This window comes from Lipomyces chichibuensis (genome assembly GCF_038497645.1).
Source record: "Lipomyces chichibuensis strain CBS 12929 unplaced genomic scaffold V1513scaffold_9, whole genome shotgun sequence".
NCBI lineage: Eukaryota > Fungi > Ascomycota > Lipomycetes > Lipomycetales > Lipomycetaceae > Lipomyces > Lipomyces chichibuensis.
Window position 1 is genome coordinate 69746 of NW_027117461.1, and position 17705 is coordinate 87450.

General features: G+C 46.4%; 8 protein-coding genes and 2 non-coding genes across 10 annotated transcripts; 4 read left to right on the top strand and 6 right to left on the bottom strand.

Moving 5' to 3' along the window:
* Nucleotides 1-493: 493 nt before the first annotated feature.
* On the bottom strand, nucleotides 494-575 carry V1513DRAFT_t42. Its single transcript has one exon. It is a non-coding gene; the product is annotated as a tRNA-Ser (tRNA).
* A 1352-nt stretch (nucleotides 576-1927) lies between these two features.
* On the top strand, nucleotides 1928-3915 carry V1513DRAFT_441591 (uncharacterized protein). The gene has a single exon (XM_066897548.1). The coding sequence runs from the start codon at nucleotides 2222-2224 to the stop codon at nucleotides 3698-3700; it is 1479 nt and encodes a 492-aa protein (XP_066754440.1). The 5' UTR covers nucleotides 1928-2221; the 3' UTR covers nucleotides 3701-3915.
* On the bottom strand, nucleotides 3784-5143 carry V1513DRAFT_441593 (uncharacterized protein). Its single transcript, XM_066897549.1, has 3 exons — nucleotides 4828-5143; nucleotides 4707-4772; nucleotides 3784-4650 (listed from the first exon to the last, which is right to left on the bottom strand). Exons 1-3 carry the CDS (start codon nucleotides 5044-5046, stop codon nucleotides 3937-3939), a joined length of 999 nt encoding a protein of 332 aa, XP_066754441.1. The 5' UTR covers nucleotides 5047-5143; the 3' UTR covers nucleotides 3784-3936.
* A 114-nt stretch (nucleotides 5144-5257) lies between these two features.
* On the top strand, nucleotides 5258-6521 carry V1513DRAFT_463464 (mitochondrial glycoprotein). Its single transcript, XM_066899971.1, has 5 exons — nucleotides 5258-5490; nucleotides 5548-5678; nucleotides 5751-5812; nucleotides 5867-6038; nucleotides 6091-6521. Exons 1-5 carry the CDS (start codon nucleotides 5319-5321, stop codon nucleotides 6403-6405), a joined length of 852 nt encoding a protein of 283 aa, XP_066754442.1. The 5' UTR covers nucleotides 5258-5318; the 3' UTR covers nucleotides 6406-6521.
* On the bottom strand, nucleotides 6436-7784 carry V1513DRAFT_478405 (nuclear pore complex assembly-domain-containing protein). Its single transcript, XM_066900272.1, has 4 exons — nucleotides 7496-7784; nucleotides 7220-7443; nucleotides 6951-7160; nucleotides 6436-6901 (listed from the first exon to the last, which is right to left on the bottom strand). The coding sequence occupies exons 1-4, from the start codon at nucleotides 7653-7655 to the stop codon at nucleotides 6572-6574; spliced, it is 924 nt and encodes a 307-aa protein (XP_066754443.1). The 5' UTR covers nucleotides 7656-7784; the 3' UTR covers nucleotides 6436-6571.
* A 124-nt stretch (nucleotides 7785-7908) lies between these two features.
* On the bottom strand, nucleotides 7909-9168 carry V1513DRAFT_441601 (uncharacterized protein). Its single transcript, XM_066897550.1, has 3 exons — nucleotides 8656-9168; nucleotides 8506-8606; nucleotides 7909-8454 (listed from the first exon to the last, which is right to left on the bottom strand). Exons 1-3 carry the CDS (start codon nucleotides 8915-8917, stop codon nucleotides 8086-8088), a joined length of 732 nt encoding a protein of 243 aa, XP_066754444.1. The 5' UTR covers nucleotides 8918-9168; the 3' UTR covers nucleotides 7909-8085.
* Nucleotides 9169-9284: 116 nt separating this feature from the next.
* Nucleotides 9285-9371, top strand: V1513DRAFT_t41. The gene has a single exon. It is a non-coding gene; the product is annotated as a tRNA-Thr (tRNA).
* Nucleotides 9372-10124: 753 nt separating this feature from the next.
* Nucleotides 10125-10816, top strand: V1513DRAFT_478407 (Mss4-like protein; the record flags this gene model as incomplete). The annotated part of the gene is made up of 3 exons (XM_066900273.1): nucleotides 10125-10259; nucleotides 10280-10450; nucleotides 10507-10816. The coding sequence occupies 3 exons, from the start codon at nucleotides 10125-10127 to the stop codon at nucleotides 10594-10596; spliced, it is 396 nt and encodes a 131-aa protein (XP_066754445.1). The 3' UTR covers nucleotides 10597-10816.
* A 3117-nt stretch (nucleotides 10817-13933) lies between these two features.
* V1513DRAFT_377144 (uncharacterized protein) lies at nucleotides 13934-14833 on the bottom strand (the record flags this gene model as incomplete). The annotated part of the gene is made up of 1 exon (XM_066894946.1): nucleotides 13934-14833. One exon carries the CDS (start codon nucleotides 14831-14833, stop codon nucleotides 13934-13936), a length of 900 nt encoding a protein of 299 aa, XP_066754446.1.
* An 891-nt stretch (nucleotides 14834-15724) lies between these two features.
* V1513DRAFT_430648 (integral peroxisomal membrane peroxin-domain-containing protein) lies at nucleotides 15725-17087 on the bottom strand (the record flags this gene model as incomplete). Its single annotated transcript, XM_066896352.1, has 2 exons — nucleotides 15725-16733; nucleotides 16789-17087. The coding sequence occupies 2 exons, from the start codon at nucleotides 17085-17087 to the stop codon at nucleotides 15725-15727; spliced, it is 1308 nt and encodes a 435-aa protein (XP_066754447.1).
* Nucleotides 17088-17705: the final 618 nt, after the last annotated feature.

Consider the following 17705-nt stretch of genomic DNA (forward strand, 5'->3'; position numbering starts at 1 on the left):
GAGGTTTATATGTCTGGCCCCTGGCAACTAATCCCTTGATATCAAATGATATGATACATCCCATACGACAGAGCAGTACCCTCAGAGACATTCTAAGCCTGTTCTATTAACTACAGCATCTTTTGTCAATGGCGAGAATCAGATATTGTTTGAACGATAATGATGTCGCTCGTTCCTTGGATTTGAGCCTCGCGCCTCAACATAAAACGATCGCTCATATGATCCTATCCGCGCTACCAACGTCCAGCTTGGTGCATTATTCAGTTAGTCTGCAATTTGATTGACCTGCTGAGGCCGTGATATAGACTGCGCACAAACTAATTGCCCACACCGATCCTAGTTTAGGATCTTCTTTCGTTCCGAATGAATGTTAAATTTGGACTGATATTGCATAATCTGTCCTGCACTACGCACGCCGTCTACGTGTTTTCGGTACTCCTCTGATCTGAAAAGATCGATATATATTGCATGCATCAAAATGAAAAAATTATGGCGACGCCAGCAGGACTCGAACCTGCGCTCCCAGAGGGAAAGAGATTTCTAATCTCTCGCCTTAACCGCTCGGCCATAGCGCCTTCAGTTTCAGGGTTTGGGTGAGATTAGCGCAATGAAATTCATTGGAAATTAGAGTAATGCCTTACTAATATCATTTCCAGAAGTTGTAGTCGATATTGAATTCAACTTGCTGCAGCAGTGAATCACAACTATATTCCAGGTGTTATCATTGGCATCTTGGTTTTAAGTGCATGTATTAGTAACTGACTACAAGCAATAACCGCAAGAGGCAAGGGCCACAGGCAATTCCATTGGGTTAGGGTAATCAAGGTTCGTGAGTTCTATATAGTATAGTTCAAGCAGTTCTGATGCTGACCACCTGAGGGTAACATTTACAGATCTAATTATAATGCCGCCACCAGCATTTGAACACACAACAAATTGCATTACGGTTGACAATATTGGTCCCTCCATCTACGAATGAAGTATTGCATCCTCGCATATTGCTTGGGGATCCTCATCCGTTTACTATCACAGGTTTTGCAGCAAAATTATGACGTCAGGTCGCCAGGTATCTTTGCTCGGTGGGCCTATCGAGAGCTTGATGGTTACGACACGGTAAAGTGCTCGCATTCACACAAGAACACGCGTGGGAACTACTGTGGGATAATAATCATCATCCTGTAGCAAAGATTAGCGATCGCAAAGGAAGCCGAGAGATCACGCGGACGACCAGGAAGTGCTCGAGAAGCGCTGACCGAATAGATATCTCCCATGTAGATCCTTGCCATGTGCCCAATCACATCTGTATGCGGTTGTTAACAAGCTTCATTTATCGTAGTCTAGGTGTAAACGCACCCAGAATAGTCCGAGGCGAGCTCTAGGTTTACAGCCAGTTGGCATGTTGTCTTGGCGGTGCATTCCGACGCCATCAGGAATGTATTTAACAAGGAGATGACTACACAAAAACTGAATCCATGCATCCGTCTTTCCATTATAGTATACCTCTGAATGTTGGGAGAGTACTAAAAGCGTGGAGCCAATTCTGCCAATGCCTGTAATTGCCATGCTCTACTATCAAAAAGTCCAACTACCAATCCTTGATTCGCGTGACTCTATCTAATTCGAATGACCGCTGGCCGCTATTATTTTGCTGCAGATTGCATTTTATTATGCATTTTTGTGTATGGCACTGCCTTATACTCAATTATCTGTCAAATTCCAACACGAATTGGCTTTTATCACAGGGTACTGCTGGTCTGGTTTCGCAACAAAGTTTACGCTAGGCCGTTTTTAGGCAGCGTCGACTCGAATTTGGTTGATATCCCGATCTGGCGCCTCGTAAACAGCGAAGCTTTCGTGGCACAACAGCAGTGCAGAATAACTGCAAAAGAGCCTCCCAGTCTCTTCTTGCCTTCTCCTCTTCGCTACAAAGAACAATTCCCTTCCCAACGATTTTTGGACAGTCACCGGTCACTGCCCTGCTGCGATTTTGGTATTTTGCCATTTTTGGTGCACCGGAGCCAATTTGCCTGCGTCTGACTTCGCGGATCTGAATCTGCTGCTTCTGAGTGCCCACCTATAGCTTTCACAACTCAGAGCCAAGGTAATTAGATATTTGGTCATTACTCAAGCCATAAGGAGTATGGCTGTCTCTGACTCTTCTAATCTAATTGTGCCTGTGTACTAGACATTGAATATTCTTGTCCAGTTTACGTATCCCACAATGGCCTCCACTACGGTTCGCGCACAACAGTCTACCATGCTGGACTCTTCGCGTTCCAACACTTTCTCTCGAACATCAAAGACGTCGTCCTCCGCTAGGGCTCCCGATTCACATGGCGCGTCCGACCTAATCGACTCGCACCTAACGCAACAATCAATAATTGGGACGAGCAGCACCGACACAGGGGACAGCTCTTCTTTGCCAAAGTCTATGCGACGGAGCGAAAGCTCATCCAGTCTCTTTTCTGTCTTCAAGTCAATGTCGATGGCTCGCCGACAGCGACGGGACTCGTCATTATCGACTCGCAGTACGGCGACCGCTGCGACGGTTGATATTCCGTCGCGCCGTCCGGGATTGCCCGACGATTCTCGCAATACGATGTACAAACAAGCAGAGAAGAATGGAAGCTCGATGTCTTTATTTGCGACTTCTTTATTTGTTCCTAAGGTGCGAGAGAATCGGATCCGCGACCAGGATCAGCAGCCAACAAAACCCAACGCTCTTGAGCGTAGACGGAAGCTTGCAGCAGGGTTCATTCGTCGAGCAATGACTGAACAACCGCAGGCTCATCGTTATCCTCAGGATCAAGGGGGACCAATGGCACTAGTGAACACTCATAAGAATGGTGACAGTGCATCGATAGCATCGATCACATCTACTACCAGTTCCCGCCTACGCAGCATTTCTCAGAAATTTAGCACAAGCAAACGTTCATCTGGGTTTTCAACAGCGTCTGCCACAGATGTGAGTTTGACTCAGAAAGTCAAGGTGAAGGCGTCTTCATCGCTACTGCATAGCAGCAACAGATCACAGAAAACTTATGGCGAGAATCCATCGGCCTCGGACGAGCTTGTACGTGCTCTGTACAGCGCCGATGATTCGTCCCAGATGAGCCAGAACAGAAATCACAGCTCGATTCAGCGTAGCTATCCTCAGCCTTCACAACAACAGAGTGTATATATACTACCGAGCATCAATAACAGCGCGCTCTATACTCCGAGTACAGCGTCTAGAAAGGTTAGCGCTGGAAGCAGCGTCTCCGCGACCAGCAGCAGCACCACTTCCGAATTCACCGACGACGCAAGTAGTATCACAACGGTAAATAGCAGCAACAGTACGAGCCCCGCATTAGTTTCACATTCGAGGAATCGCAAAGTGAGTGCTGTGAGTGACGCTTCGTCGCCTTCGTCCAACTCTATCAGGCCAGTTGGCGGCGTTTGCTGGATTGGAGAGCACGGCACTGCACTCCGGGCCGGCCGCGCTTGGCACTATTTCGGAGAGGACACAGATGAAGAGGACGACGGGGATTTCTACTCCCTTAAGGCAGCCGCATTGAGCGGCAGCATTCGGTCGCGAACAAGTAACTCAGAAACCAGCAAACGCTTCTCGAACGACGGGGCAGCCTCGTTGAGAAGCAGCGGACAGGATTGGAGATTCGAAATCGAGGAAGAGAGCACGGTCACGGTCTTGGCTACCTGAAATTACAGAGATTTGAATATCTGCTTTTCAGTAAGACAATCGTGATGGTTTGGGATATAGGAGAGATCTGTATTTTATATAGGAGAGATTTGTATTTTTAGCTCTTCAATTGCCACGTTCCGTTAGAGCCTAATCAATATATAAAAAAATCTGTGTCATTATATACATTCGAACTGTGAGCTAAATAATACAGAGGACGGCATATTACAAGTAGGTTTATATATACAGTAAAAATTTTATAAATTGCAAACTTGATCGTGGATTCGTTTTACCAAGTCGACCAGCGCCTTGCGCTGTGTAACCATCGCTTTCAACTCCGCTTGACCATCACCTTTCATGTTTTTGAAGTCCAAGCTTAGTATTGGCCATAGATATCCATACACAGCTGCATCCAGTACGCCCGGCTTGTCGCCATTTAAATAAAGAGTTTCCGAAACAGCCAGTAGGTTCGCCAACGCATCAAGTGCCTCCTCCGCGTTCGCAATGATACTTCTCTGAGTGGTCTCCGTGATACGCGGCACGCCAGTACTGCGCCGGAGCAATTTCTGCGCATCATGCGATGTCGTGTATGCTAGAATTTGCGGTAATATCGACGTGGATCTGTCTGATTGGCTATACGCATGCGATAACCGTGGGATAAAAATCGAACGGTAATTCAAAGGATAAAGATACAATGTCAGGACCCAGGCGTCCCGAAGTCGGACGTCGACAAGCGATAACAGTGGGTTCTGTTGGGCAGCGTCGAATGCTGGAAACGATGGTGCGATCGAATTAAGCCATCGATAAAACGCTTTTGATTCCGGGTAGATAGTGCGAGGTAACAAGTCTGAATCTACTTTTGGACGACAAGGGAGGAATATGTACGGTACTGAGCCAGATTTTGGCGCTGCGTGGGGTGACGAAGGAATTGTTGTGAACTTGTCAAAGACACCAGCGAGCTTGAGTATAGTCTAGATATTTCAATCAGTATATTAGCACTACCTACAGGCAAAACATGGTTGCATACAAGAAGTCGTATCGATTGCGGATATATCCCATCGTCTCCGATCGCATGCACGAATACCGTTCCAAGCTAAATAGCTTTGTCAACTCTACAACGGGAAACTGCCAACAATTTATGTAGATACCTTCTCAGTTGGAGCCGGAAATATGCATGCGGACGGTAATGGCGCCTCCGCATACTTTACAACCGGAAATTTGTCAAAAACAGCCTTAATAAGGCTAGGAACCTTCATATACATGACATTTGATGGAGGTTGTTGACTTGTACATGAAGGCGGAGATTTTGATTGATCCCGTACCGATGCCGATCCTGACGCGTCGGATGCACTTGCTGAATCAACCATGACAGTATGCAATATCTAAAGGCTAAAGTGCTTCCTGATTCGTGATTGCCAATAAACTGTCTGCTATAAGCCTAACAATGTTGATGCTATCCGGTAGCCACGGTAGCGTTTAGACTCGTTCAACCCGTATTGCACTAGTTACCGGTGATTACCCTGCTTCTCATCGAAGATTCTTGCTAGTTGATCGCAGCCGCAATTCTCTACCTCGATCTCCAATTCCACCACTACACACAGTTTTTTCTCTTCTGAAGTAGTTAGCGGACAGTTCCACAATGGCCTCTCGTATGTTCTTGCGTGCTGCCACACGCGCTACTAAAGTTTCTCGTGTTGAGATTGGCAACATTCTGAGACAGCAAGCTATTGTCTCCAAAGTACGGGCATTCAGTGCCGTCCCGGTCGTTGCTGCGAAGCATGCTGGCGGAAAGGTTAGCAAGAAGGAAAAACGTGCGTGTTTTAGAATCTGGTGCTTGCTGTTTGTCCTTTGGTTAACATAATATACAGGTGCGCCAGTATCCCCTCGCGACGAGCTTGTGTCGATTTTGAGTGACGAGCTGTCTTTCGAAGACACGCAGGCGAAGGAGGAAGAGTCGACCTCAGGACTAGTAGAGATTTTGGATGGTCACGGATTTGAGGTACGTTTAAGGAGAGTTATGTAGCTTTGCTGTATCTGTGTGGATCATGAATTGACGATCTATGAAATGTAGCTCATTGATCTTCCTGACGTTGACAACGTCACATTGAAGAAGACCATTGAGGACGGTACCGAGTACGTATTTGCACATAGCACAAGCAGAAGACCCAGTAGTTAATACTGATCTAGGATTCTTGTTAAGTTCGTTCCTTCAGATGTGAATAGTTATACTGGCGAGTCTCCTTATGGTGAGGAGGACTTCTCAGAAGAGTTTGAGAACGAAAAAGATCTTGAGGAGGGGGAGGAGTTGGATGAGGAATTCAATGAGGGATACCTGCCTACCAAGATTTATATTACCAAGGTATGTAAATTTTTCGTCGTCCGTATAGTCGCCTATGCTTATTATGTTTCAGCCGGGTAAGGGCACAGTCGTCATTGACGCCAACTCTGAGCCAGAGAACCTTGCGATCGAGCAGGTCGCGTTCTTCAAGGACAGTGCCGTTGCTCTTTCTGATGATGTCTTGGCCGAACAAACTCGAAAGAATGTCTACTGGGGACCTCCATTCCAGAACCTGGACCACAGACTCCAGGACGCTTACTATAGCTATCTAGAGTCCGTCGGCTTGGACGGTGAAATTGGCGAGTTCATCTGCTCGTACTCCAAAGTCAAGGAAAGTCAGCTTTACCGTAAGTCGTTGGAGGACGTCAAGAAGTTCTTCGAGTCTTAGGCGTAAAACTTGGTTAATAATCGGTTAATTTGCACTTGTATATTTCCACACTCTCCTTACGCGTAGTGAAAAGTTTTCTGTAAATTTAGGTAGTAAATACAGTCATCTTCTACTCACATATACGCCCCATCTGATTTATAATACATCTCATCTTTGTGCGTTAAGTTTACAAGAGTTGACTAGGATTGGTCTTCAACTTCTGAGCCATTGCAACCCATTGCTTGTCTTTTCCCGTACCTAGCGATATCTGCTTATGTATAGACATTGCCACCTTTTTGGCGTTGTCTACATGGCCACGATGGAGTTCACGAACTATTAGTATGTTCTTTGCAGTAGCGTCAGGGCGGTTGGCAAGATAATTGAGTACCACCTTTTCTTCTTCTTCTGCGAGAGGAAGATTCGCAATTTGATATGCACTGGAGTCCGAGCCGTGTGAGAGAGAGAAATTGATTAGCATCCTGTAGTACTCCGCTCGATCTTCTGGCGGCGTTGTTCTCTATACGATCAATTAGAAGCTGCCGAGTCCGGATGAAAAGATGACATACCACAAACTCGAGAGCCGAGAATATGGAGACGCGGCTGAGCGCATCCAAGTACATGATGGTCGCCTCTCGGGTGTCCAGAGTGGGGTTTGTGACGGCCACATAGACGCGAATATACTGTGGTCCATTGTCACAGAATTTTAATAGCGTGGACATAATTTTTTCTGTGAACTGTAATCGGACGGAAGGGTGAGTCAAGTTTTTCATTGCTCCCTGAAATAAACTGGTTAGCAAGCTTGTGGACGGTATGTCACAACTTTCGATCAGCATACCTGAAATTGGAACCTATCTAGTGCGTAAACGCCATCTATTAATCTCTTATGTGCGTCGGGTAAGAGCACGCTATCGAGGTAGTCGCTCGCGCGCTGTGATCCGTAGTCCTTCAGGATATAGTACAAGAGACAGTGTTTTTTAAGTATATCTGCCTTCGCCGCAGCAATGTGGTCATATAGATCTTGCAGTGCTGTCGTGTTCCTAGGAGGATACAGATCCTGAGCTACATCGACATTAGTAATACGATAAAAATGACACATAGAATTATATAATACCATCTGAAACGGCAGCTATGCCGGTTGCTAGTAGATCAAAGAATAGGTAGCCATCTAGTTTATTTCGTTGCATTGATAAGTAATTGAGGAGTTGTCGATCGTACGGGAACTCTGGGGATGGGAAAATATCCTCGATGCCATCTTCCACTTCTTCGTCCATTAGTGAATTTCTTATGAACAAGTGTACGCCAATTTGTGAGGTTAGTAACGTGGTATTTGCCAACCTGGCTCTCGCCTTAACATGTACAAATAGCCAAATAGGCTCATACGTATTGTTTTCTTTAAGTTGCGGAACCCCTGAAAAAAAAGTTCCTAAGCCGCTGCCGTGGCTATAGCTATTGGCTACTATACGTTTTAAATTCGGCTTGCTTAAGCTGGCTGCAATTTAAATCTTTATTATTTTTTTGTATTATTGTTAATGAGATTGTATTTAATGTCTCTAAACTTCTGGATGAGACGCACGCGTGTTATCAAGCTTGATTGAAACAATTTCTATATTACAAAATACAAATATTTACAAACAGGAACGATATATGCCAATATAAACCAATGTACACCATAACAATATATAACACCGTATGTCATGCCAGCTACTGAGGCTCTTCACTACGCTGACCTTTGTAATGGACAGCATTCTTCAATCCCGGCTCACGGGAACTGGCCGCACCATGCCTCATTAAAATTTCGAAACTTTCCTCTTCAGCACCTTTCGCTTGATCAATCGACTTTTCAGGAATAAATTTTCTAAAAGCTGTCCCAATGTTGTCCCAAACTGTCGGATCAAGATGATAGTGGTCCTCGAGTTCCTTCTTGGTCCAATTTTTCCTGCTCAAATCTAATATCTCTGCCAGTTCCGCGGCTGAAAATACTGTCCGTCGTCTATGTAAATCTTCTTGCTCTACTCTCCCTCGCTCGTTAACGAATTCTCTGACTTTGAACATCTGCGCGACTGGGTTTGTCTGGAACCGCATTAGTACATTATCGTCAGACCATCTGAAGAAGCCACGTACCTGAATATCATTTGGCTGTGTGACATTTCCATAAATATGCACAGGTCCAAGCTTTTTCAACATGTCATTCAACTGCGAATTATAATTCCCACTCCCACTGTCTACAATCGTGTAAGCCAATATGACCTTGCAAATGGACACTATACTTACCTGAATCGAAATCTGCCAATCCCAAAGCGATATCATTCAGCTTGGGATTCTTCTCCTCCTGAAACACAGATTCCACAGGATTAATCACATCATTTATCGACTCGGCCCCAATATTCGATCCAGAAGGCGCAGTTGGCTTCGGCGGCGGTGATCGGACATCAGATGTACGCTTTGGAATCGTGTTCTTCAACAGGTTCTCAACGCCGCCCCGAGCAGCAGCAGAGGGATACCGCCGCGTAGATTTAGACACGGTGGAGCCCATGACGATTCAATCAGTTTACTGATATAGTAAAACGAAAGAAGTGTCCAATCTGGCATGGATTATTAACGGTTTATATTGAAAGAACCCACGTTTTCTACAGTTGAAAGGCAATGTTTTAAACGTGCAGAACAATGACGGATACGCAAGATGTCCCCAAATATCTGGACATAACCGCAACGTTCTAAACGAGTATCGTAGGGCAATCAGCAGTCTGAAAAATCATAAGAACTTTGGAAACATTTTGTTGCGCATAATGTAGTTATTCTACAAAAATTCATGGAAGGAACAATAACTCGTCTAAAATTATCAGGGTAAGGGTTTGTATTATGAGCTTTATTTTCGCTGCGTGTCCGTTTTCATGTCGTTAGCCTCTTTAGCTTAGTTGGTAGAGCGCAGCACTTGTATGATTAACTGTGAGATGCTGAGGTCAGCGGTTCAACTCCGCTAGGGGGCAGTACTTTTTTATTTGAGCTTTTATTGCTTGTCTTTCAGTCTACCAAAATTTTTTTAAATTTATGTTGGCATTCTCTGAAGAAAGGTCAAGGGAGACTAAAATAAGCCAGCGATTTTATATCCAGTTCTCGATGGATGACTCCGTAATGGTGGTACATTACGGAACTGCCAATGATCGCAGTGTCCAACTGTCCATTAAAATAATACAAGAATAATATAATTAATGGTGGGTTTGCTAATCCTTAGTCAGAAATCACTAATATATTAACAAGCCAGATTTGGAAGATCATTTGGTTGGGACTTGGTGAAGTAATAATAAATGATAATGTCACGACTCTTTACTGCTCGACTTTACTACGATAAGCACCGGCCTAATTTTGAAGTCTCTACCACCTGCTTCGCATAAGCCTTACTTGCGAAAAGACATCCGGCTGGTCTAGTTAGCAAAGTGATTTTCCTCCTCAAGCATCAGATACACCCGTTCGCAAATCGCTGATCACTGCCGGGATTTGGCTGCGGCTCAGCGCCGAGGTTTTCGCGCGTCCCTGCGGGCATAACGCTGAGTCTTCCCTTCATGCGATCGAGATTTGAGGTGCCGGACACAACACCAAAGTCGCCGAGATGAAACGGCGAGGCATTACGTCACTGGCCGAGCCTAAACTATTCGCATATAAAAGCGGCTGAATGCCTTGCCTGACATATTCCACACAAAATCTCGGCACGACCAATATAACGTATCGAATATTCAGGTACAATGCCTTCCTACAACGGATCCTGCGACTGCGGCGCCATCCAGTTCGACGCTGAAATCGACCAGCCCGACGGCGCCATCCTCTGCCACTGCGATGAGTGCAAGATCAGATACGGTGCCTTCTGCCCGGTATACGCGGTTCCCGACGACAAGACAAGATCACGAAGGGCAAAGAATATCTCAAATCTTGGGCCTATAAAGGGGACTCTGGTGAACCAGTGCCCTGCACTTTCTGCTCCAACTGCGGTACAAACTTGTACAGGCAGCCCAAGCCCTACGCCGGCAACAAGATTGTTATCGCCGGAACACTCAAGCAGGCATGGAATAGTGTACGCCAATGTCATATGCCGATTTACGTTTCATTACGCTGACAGATCTATTGTAGGAAGAACTGAGGCCAACCGCGTCGGTCTATAACAGCAAGAAGCTGCATTGGTTTACTATCGACAACTTCAAGAACCTCGACCACGAGTAATCGGGTTGCCCAGTGGGTCTGATTATGAGATTTTTGGCCCGCAAGCCAAATGATACTAGGGCGGTTCGCAGTTACGGCGCCTATGGAAATTTATTTTGTATATTCCGATTTCGTGGTGTACCAAGTAATGCGCTATTAAACATCTAACTCATATGAGCAGTCCAAGAAGCCGGTAGTAGTTTGTACCAGACGCCAAATAGAGGATACGATTACGGTACCATCAAAATTTAATATTATTCGTAAAGCTAATCGCAAAAACGAGAACCTAATCGTAAAGTAATCGTATATTCTACGCAAAAAGCATAGTAGTAATCGTATAGTAATCGTATTCCTAGTGAGGTATGGCGTGAATAATTTACCCTGACAACGAGCGAAACGCGCGCTCTGTCTCTCTCCATTTTGTGTGACTGTCCATTTCAGAGCAGATAATCAAAAGGGTAAAAGTCCAAAATACCACTAAAACTTTTGAAAAAGTCCAAAATACCACTAGGCACTAGGCGTCGTACCCACCGTACCCGCCGCATCGGGCCAGCTACCTGTGCACTAAACATTGTGAGATTTAACACAATGCAAACAAAATTTGACGTTTAAACTACACTAAGCTACATTTGTACATGTCATTATTAACCCTGACGAACACGAGCACAACCTCTTCCTATTCCTCCAAAGGCTCTCTGCATGTCGATGCATTATGGCCAAGTTGCTTGTGACATCGGCCACAGGTCACCCTCTTTCTCGAGATCCCCATGTCTTCAGTCCTAATCCTCCTCTTGTGAGGACGTCCAGGTGGACGACGCGTATTGGTGGACCAACTTTCGGTAAGTCATCGTCCGCCGCTACGCTCACCGTGGACATTGCGTGGATCCCCGGGGCATATGTGTTTTCGAACGCGTCAACGTTGAGATAGTCATCTACAAAGTCCACATAGTCCCGGCCCACAAAGCTAATCGCCGCAACGGCATGTGCGCATGGCACTCCCGAGTAAGTCCACCGCTTACAAGGACAAGACTTCGAGTCCAGATAGACCGGAAAACTTTCTCCTCCTTGCGTTCTTACTTCGTATTCGTGGGCAGATACCGGGATCACGACATACTCTCTTGCGAGAGAGACTGACTTTTGAAGTAGTCTTGTAGCCGCTTCCGTGATGCGCTTGCCGTCACGGCGAAGCTTGGCGATGTCCTTCAGGCGCTCTGCTCGCGACAGCATTATCTGGACCCGAATGCGTTCCATCATGGCATGGACCGGCAAAGAGCGGGCCTCCAATATCCAGCGATTGAAACTCTCAGCCACATTCGACGTCCGATGGCCGAGACGATTGCCTAGAAAGTAACTGTCCGCCCAATGCTCCGGCCCATTGGTCATCAGCCATTCGGATGCTTCCGGCGGCATTGCATCGAGGACCTCGGACATCTCCTTTTGGTAGGCCTAGATGCTGCTTTCCACAGTAGCCGTGCAATTTCAACGTCCTTGACCAGCTTTTTGAAATTTTCGAAGAGATGTCGAAGACAGTGAGCATGGTCGGCTTCCGGAAAGATTTCCTCAACGGAACCAATCAAACCTTGCAATTAGTTAGTGTGAACTTTCAGAAAATATAAGTTATATCTCAAATCACCTTTCTGTCTATCAGAAATCAATGTCAACTTGTCGAAGGCAAAGACATCTCCCAGGCAGTTACGGACGTGCTCCAAGAACCACTTCCAATTCTCCCCATTCTCTGCCTTTACGACTCCGAATGCCAGTGGGAAGAAATGATTTTCTGCATCGACACCTACAGCAATCAACAGATTACCTTGGTATTTGGACAATAGATGGGTTCCGTCGAGCGCAATCAGCGGGCGACAATGCATGAACCCTTCAATGGACGACGCATAACTGACAAACAGAGAGTAAAATTTCTCTGCTACGACGCTCAATTTGGTGTAACTGCCCGGATTTTTTTCGTTGATTTCTTCGATATATTTAGGTAGTTTTTGGAAACTCTCAGTGTCACTGCCATTAACTTTGTCCAAAATTAGATGCTTGGCCTTTAAAGGCACTTGATAGTTGATCTGAACACTGTGGTCAGTGTGGACATCTGCTTTCAAATGTACGGGCCTATAATCCTGTTTGTTCTCTATGGCGGCTGAGTAAGTTAAAGCGGTCCATTTCTTGTCAGCATGTTTATTATTCTGAACAGCCGGTGTACAGCAATGTGTGCCATGCACTCTCGTGATCTCAAATATGGAGCTTTCACCGAGACGTCTGGCATGAAGCTTCCACCCGCAAGTCAAATCTTTGCAAGCCAAGCGTACACGAGATTTATCAGAGGAAGGGACGTTGAATTGATACCCTTCTTTAATGGCAATTTCTTTCATAGCAAACATAAACGCCCCTTTGTCGGCGAAGTTGTCTCCAATTTGTACGGGCATAATAGATAATGTTAACTGTCTCTTGAACGCGTGTGTAGAGGGTAGCTGATTTGAACGCGTGTCTAAAGAAAAACGCGTTTTTAGTAACTTAAAACAACGTGCGGTCGAAATTGTAAAAGAGGGTAAATAATTCCGGGTAGGCAAGGAAGTTGAAATTAACTTGGGTACGGTGGGTACGACGCCCAGTGGTATTTTGGACTTTTACCGTAATCAAAATCATGTGCATGACTATGCGATTTTTTGCGAGTAACCAAACTCAGCGCTCGTATAGTTAATCGTAAAAATTTTACATGTTACTCGTATAGTAATCGTATTTGACTTTATGTATACGAATAACGATTAATCGCCAATCGTATCCAACTCTACTCAGTGGTATCCGTGGATATATCCGTGGATATGACGGATCAGTCTCGTCTCATCCGTATCCATATCCGTTTCCATATCCGTATCCGTATCCGTGTATATCCATATCCGTATCCGTATCCAAGACGGATATCCACGGATATATCCGTTATCCGTCTGACCGTCTATCCATGCCGATCCCTAGTCACTATCACCTCTATGCAAACTGGTAATCACGGCTATTGTATAGAGGTTGGGACAGTTGAGTGAGACTGGGAGAGGTCACATACATCGAGGCGCAAACGCGTCCAAAATTGTGAATGACCATAACTGATTGAAATCCCATTATTTTGGTGGAACTAAAGCTGCCGTCACATGGGCGACAATGCATTCGACAGCATGCCCCACATCTAATGAAAATAGAAGCACAAAATATCATGTAGCTGACAATTGACAAATTAATTGCGATTGTATATAACACATGGCACCCCCTCAGTTTAACACAAATCCAAACACCCTTTCAATTAACCGATAACAACAAACAAAATCCAAATTTGCGATGAAAATAAAAATAACAGAAAAAGTTTCTATTGCGACCCAGAACGAGCCCACTCGGAAGACCAGACACTGAGTTCCTCGATGGCCATACGCAACCGCCCTATATCTATTTGATCGCCATCGAGACCCATGTCGTCTGCCGCTGATGAGGTAAGATGCGCCAATACGGATTTTAGTCGGCGCACAGTCGTCTGCCTGACAGTTTCGTTAACAGCAGCAGCAGGACCTAACCCCTCTCGCGTTGCCTGACAAGCAAAAACTCCAGAAGCAAGGGACTTGCCAGCGGACGTGTACTCTCGTATCCGTCTTCTAAGCCGCTCGTAGTCCCACTCGTCCTCAGGCGAGGCGAAGCGCGTAGTCGATTTGTACCAGAACATGGAATCGTCGCCGTCGATATCAGTCTGAACCAACGAGTTCGTCAAGCTCGGTGAATTTCGCTGCAATGGGCCAGGCTGATTTGTGGCCGGGATAGTAGTTGAGACAGCAACCGGGACTGTGCTGGACGCAGCGCCGGAGCGGTCGTGTGGGGCGACGACGGCCGAGTATGTGTTGTTGGAATTGTACTCTGCGATCCAGTCAATGTCTGCGAAGCAGTTTGTCGGGAGAGGATACCCTTTATTTGTGTCAAGTGGGCGGACGGGCACGCATGGCGTTGCGGGAAGGAGGGGTGTTTGTGCGGGTGCAGCGGTGTAGCTGCGGAAAAAGAGTCGCTTCGTGAATGATTCGGGGGAAAAGTCTGCGGAATATTCCTCGTCAACTGGAAAGTCTGAGAAGAGATCAGCGGAAGTTATGTTCCGAAATGAAGGAGCGGAGGACGACGATGCTGGCGGGGCGGGGGGCCGACGGTGTTGCTGGTGTTCATTGAGAGAGTAGAAGTGTGATGTCACCGACGAGAGTACGGTTGGACCGCAGGTGGACGACGATGACATGTTGAAACGTTGCACACCAGAGATATCGCAGATGCCCTGAGGAGACACAAGCAGGCATAAAATAGGTCACTGCAAGTCAGAATGAGCGCATTCCATATAGCGTCCGGGAGGTGGCTCTGGATGTGTTCTATCGGTGTTGGGAGATGCCGTTGGGAGTTTGAGCTCATGGTCTCAACGTTTACGTCACCGGATTGAAAACGTCTTAGTTAAGGTGCCGAGTCGTGTTCATATACTTTGATACTTCGGCTCATACTAGGGATGAGATGCTAAGACACTACTTTTGCTTAGATCGATGCATCCGCGTCACTAGAATTGGATGCACAAAATATATTTTTAAAATGTAACCAATTTGTTGTCTTTTATTACTAAATCCTCACTATGTCCAAAACCAAGAGCAGATCTACTACAACTTCAGTAATTACAGCTCAAATTGCAATTTAACTAATACAGCAATACTGCTATCTATAACTGATGAATCAGGCATTCCTCCTTCATACATATCGCCCAAAGATGCACCAGACCCTCTGCGCGGTAGGCCAATAATTTCTATAATGGCATGATAGTTGATGTCATAACAAGTCCAATAAATATTAGCACATCACCTAGTTCATCCTTCGTTCTTCGCTTTATTAGTATGACAACTAAGTCCCACGGGACGGAGTCAGTTCCGCTGTAGATGCAACGAAGCCGATGAAAATAATGCCAATTAAGGTTGGGACAGAATAAGATGTGGAAAACAACTCAATAATATAAGCATGTGCAATATTTACAACTTTTCCCGGTCCAACCCCCAACCTAGAATAAAACAAGCCCATACAATACAAACCGTCAAGATCTACCCACATAACACCATCCGAATATAATATCGTTCGCATTGACACGCAGCGTTATTTACTCTTCTCCAGCCGAGTGTCGCTCGCACACCCGCAACCACCGTCGCCGTCTCCATTCGCCTCTGCGTCCGGACACAGTTGTATCGTATACCCACTTCGAATTATTATCTACATCTGCACCGACGACAGAGCGCTGTAGCACCCACTCCGCCGGTCGCAAATCCAGCTTCCAGGCCGAGTTCTGTACAAACTTCCAACCAACCGGTGGCAAAACCTCGTCCAGGAACCGGACACCTTGGGGTCGCTGCTTCGATGCGCGCTGCGGACTAAGCGTGTCGTATGGAGCCGCGCTAAACAACCAATCATCCCACTCGTCCACGTCCGAGTTCTTTTGTCGCTGGAGCTCGAAGATCTCGACGTGCCGTTGCTCCGGGAGTTCGTCTAACACGATGTCCTTCTGCACCCAAGTATCGAAAACGTTGGATAACTGGTGTTCGCGAGGAGACACGTACATTTCGTGCGAAGATTTGAGTATGCGTCGCGCCTTGGGATGTTTCTTGATCACAACCACCCAACCATAGACAAGCAAGATGTGGCGCCAAGGCAAGTGCGGAGAGAGCACGAACAAAGCCGCAGCTAGAGCTAGAAGTGCGAGATAGACGGCTGAGGAGTATTGCTCGTCCTTGAAGTTCGTGGGCCTGGTCCATGTGCTTACGACATTGTCGTACGCGCATGTAAAGTCGTCCATTGCGTTTTGAACATCGCGCACGTTCATCAAAAAATCACGCGAGAGCTCCGGTACTGGTCTCGGCTCTCGCGCTTCAGCTAGTGGTGGGCCCTCTGATGGGACCGGGAAGGATGGCAGCGGCGATGGTGGTGGCGGGTGCCGCTGAACGAAAGCGGGGACCATGAAGCCTAACAGGATGACCGCGACAGGAAATATGATCAGCAAGAAAGGATACAGGCATATAAATGAGTAAATAGCCAAAGCTGAAAACGTGTGGCTGGGATGCCGCCATATCATGATGCGCATGATTTTGTACTGCAGTCTAAACAGGACACCGACTCTGTAGACAATTCAGTTAGCAAGAAATGAATGTCCAAGCTAAAGAATTGACTGACCTCGAATTCAACCGACTGAAATTTCGTGCCATTACCGGGACCGAGAAAGCCGGCCTGTTCTTTTGGTCCTGGAGCCGCTCCGCGACGTCCGCCATTGTCGATCCGCCGTTCACGGCATCGGCAGCAGGTAGCGCGGACGCAAATAGTCGTTCAAGAAGTTTGTCAGTTATGTGATCCTTCCGTGACTCTTTGCTTCCGCTGCTTTCCTGGGACGAGGAAGAGGACGTGGCATCGTCGCTCCCGTAGAGAATGTCCTTGAGCGTGGAGAACTCGCGGATGGTACGCGGAGCGTAGTTCATTGGTCAAGTAGTACGCAAACACAATTATCTCGACGAGGCCAACTCCTACCGGGTGGTTTGCTACAGGCGCGAGAGCGCGAGAGAAGGCAAGGTGATTGCTTAGGTTGAGGCAAGCGACGTGGGGAACTTCGATGCCTCGGAAGTGTAGGAGATGTACTGTGCGCGGATGACCATTACCGGCGCATATTTCAGCACGAGATGCGTACAAACAGTCATGCTCATGTGAATTTTGTGAGTAGTAGCCCCTTGATGCTTACATTTGCTTGCACACTAGACTTCAAATTAGTAGTTATAATAATAGGCAGTGCCCATTAACAGCACCAAAAGCAGATCGTGAATAATTTGTAAATTGTTCCCCCCACAGCGCTTGACACTTGGACAGTCTCGCAGTGAAGCAAATTTGGAACTTCATAATTAGCGATATGTTACTGTCTGATTGATAATATACTACTTAATCCAGACACTGCTGGTCATGGGACCGTCCATACAACTAAGCGGGAAGAATACTGTTTGTGTCCTTCCGCCAACGCCAAATCCTCATGCGCTCGATAGAATCGAATATTTTAGCCTGTTTTGCATCACGCACATTCCATAGTCGGGGAAAACAGCGCATTAGCC

Bases quoted from the DNA above. Each gene is read 5' to 3' on its own strand.
- V1513DRAFT_441591 (XM_066897548.1), top strand. From the start codon at position 2,222: ATGGCCTCCACTACGGTTCGCGCACAACAGTCTACCATGCTGGACTCT.
- V1513DRAFT_441593 (XM_066897549.1), bottom strand. From the start codon at position 5,046: ATGGTTGATTCAGCAAGTGCATCCGACGCGTCAGGATCGGCATCGGTA. The intron at 4,773-4,827 runs GTATCTACATAA...AAAGCTATTTAG, and splicing joins TTCCGGCTCCAACTGAGAAG to CTTGGAACGGTATTCGTGCA. The intron at 4,651-4,706 runs GTATGCAACCAT...TGAAATATCTAG, and splicing joins CGCAATCGATACGACTTCTT to ACTATACTCAAGCTCGCTGG.
- V1513DRAFT_463464 (XM_066899971.1), top strand. From the start codon at position 5,319: ATGGCCTCTCGTATGTTCTTGCGTGCTGCCACACGCGCTACTAAAGTT. The intron at 5,679-5,750 runs GTACGTTTAAGG...TATGAAATGTAG, and splicing joins TGGATGGTCACGGATTTGAG to CTCATTGATCTTCCTGACGT. The intron at 5,813-5,866 runs GTACGTATTTGC...ATACTGATCTAG, and splicing joins ACCATTGAGGACGGTACCGA to GATTCTTGTTAAGTTCGTTC.
- V1513DRAFT_478405 (XM_066900272.1), bottom strand. From the start codon at position 7,655: ATGGACGAAGAAGTGGAAGATGGCATCGAGGATATTTTCCCATCCCCA. The intron at 7,444-7,495 runs GTATTATATAAT...ATGTCGATGTAG, and splicing joins CATAGCTGCCGTTTCAGATG to CTCAGGATCTGTATCCTCCT. The intron at 7,161-7,219 runs GTATGCTGATCG...AGTTTATTTCAG, and splicing joins TAGATAGGTTCCAATTTCAG to GGAGCAATGAAAAACTTGAC.
- V1513DRAFT_441601 (XM_066897550.1), bottom strand. From the start codon at position 8,917: ATGGGCTCCACCGTGTCTAAATCTACGCGGCGGTATCCCTCTGCTGCT. The intron at 8,607-8,655 runs GTAAGTATAGTG...ACACGATTGTAG, and splicing joins ATTGGCAGATTTCGATTCAG to ACAGTGGGAGTGGGAATTAT. The intron at 8,455-8,505 runs GTACGTGGCTTC...ATGCGGTTCCAG, and splicing joins CACAGCCAAATGATATTCAG to ACAAACCCAGTCGCGCAGAT.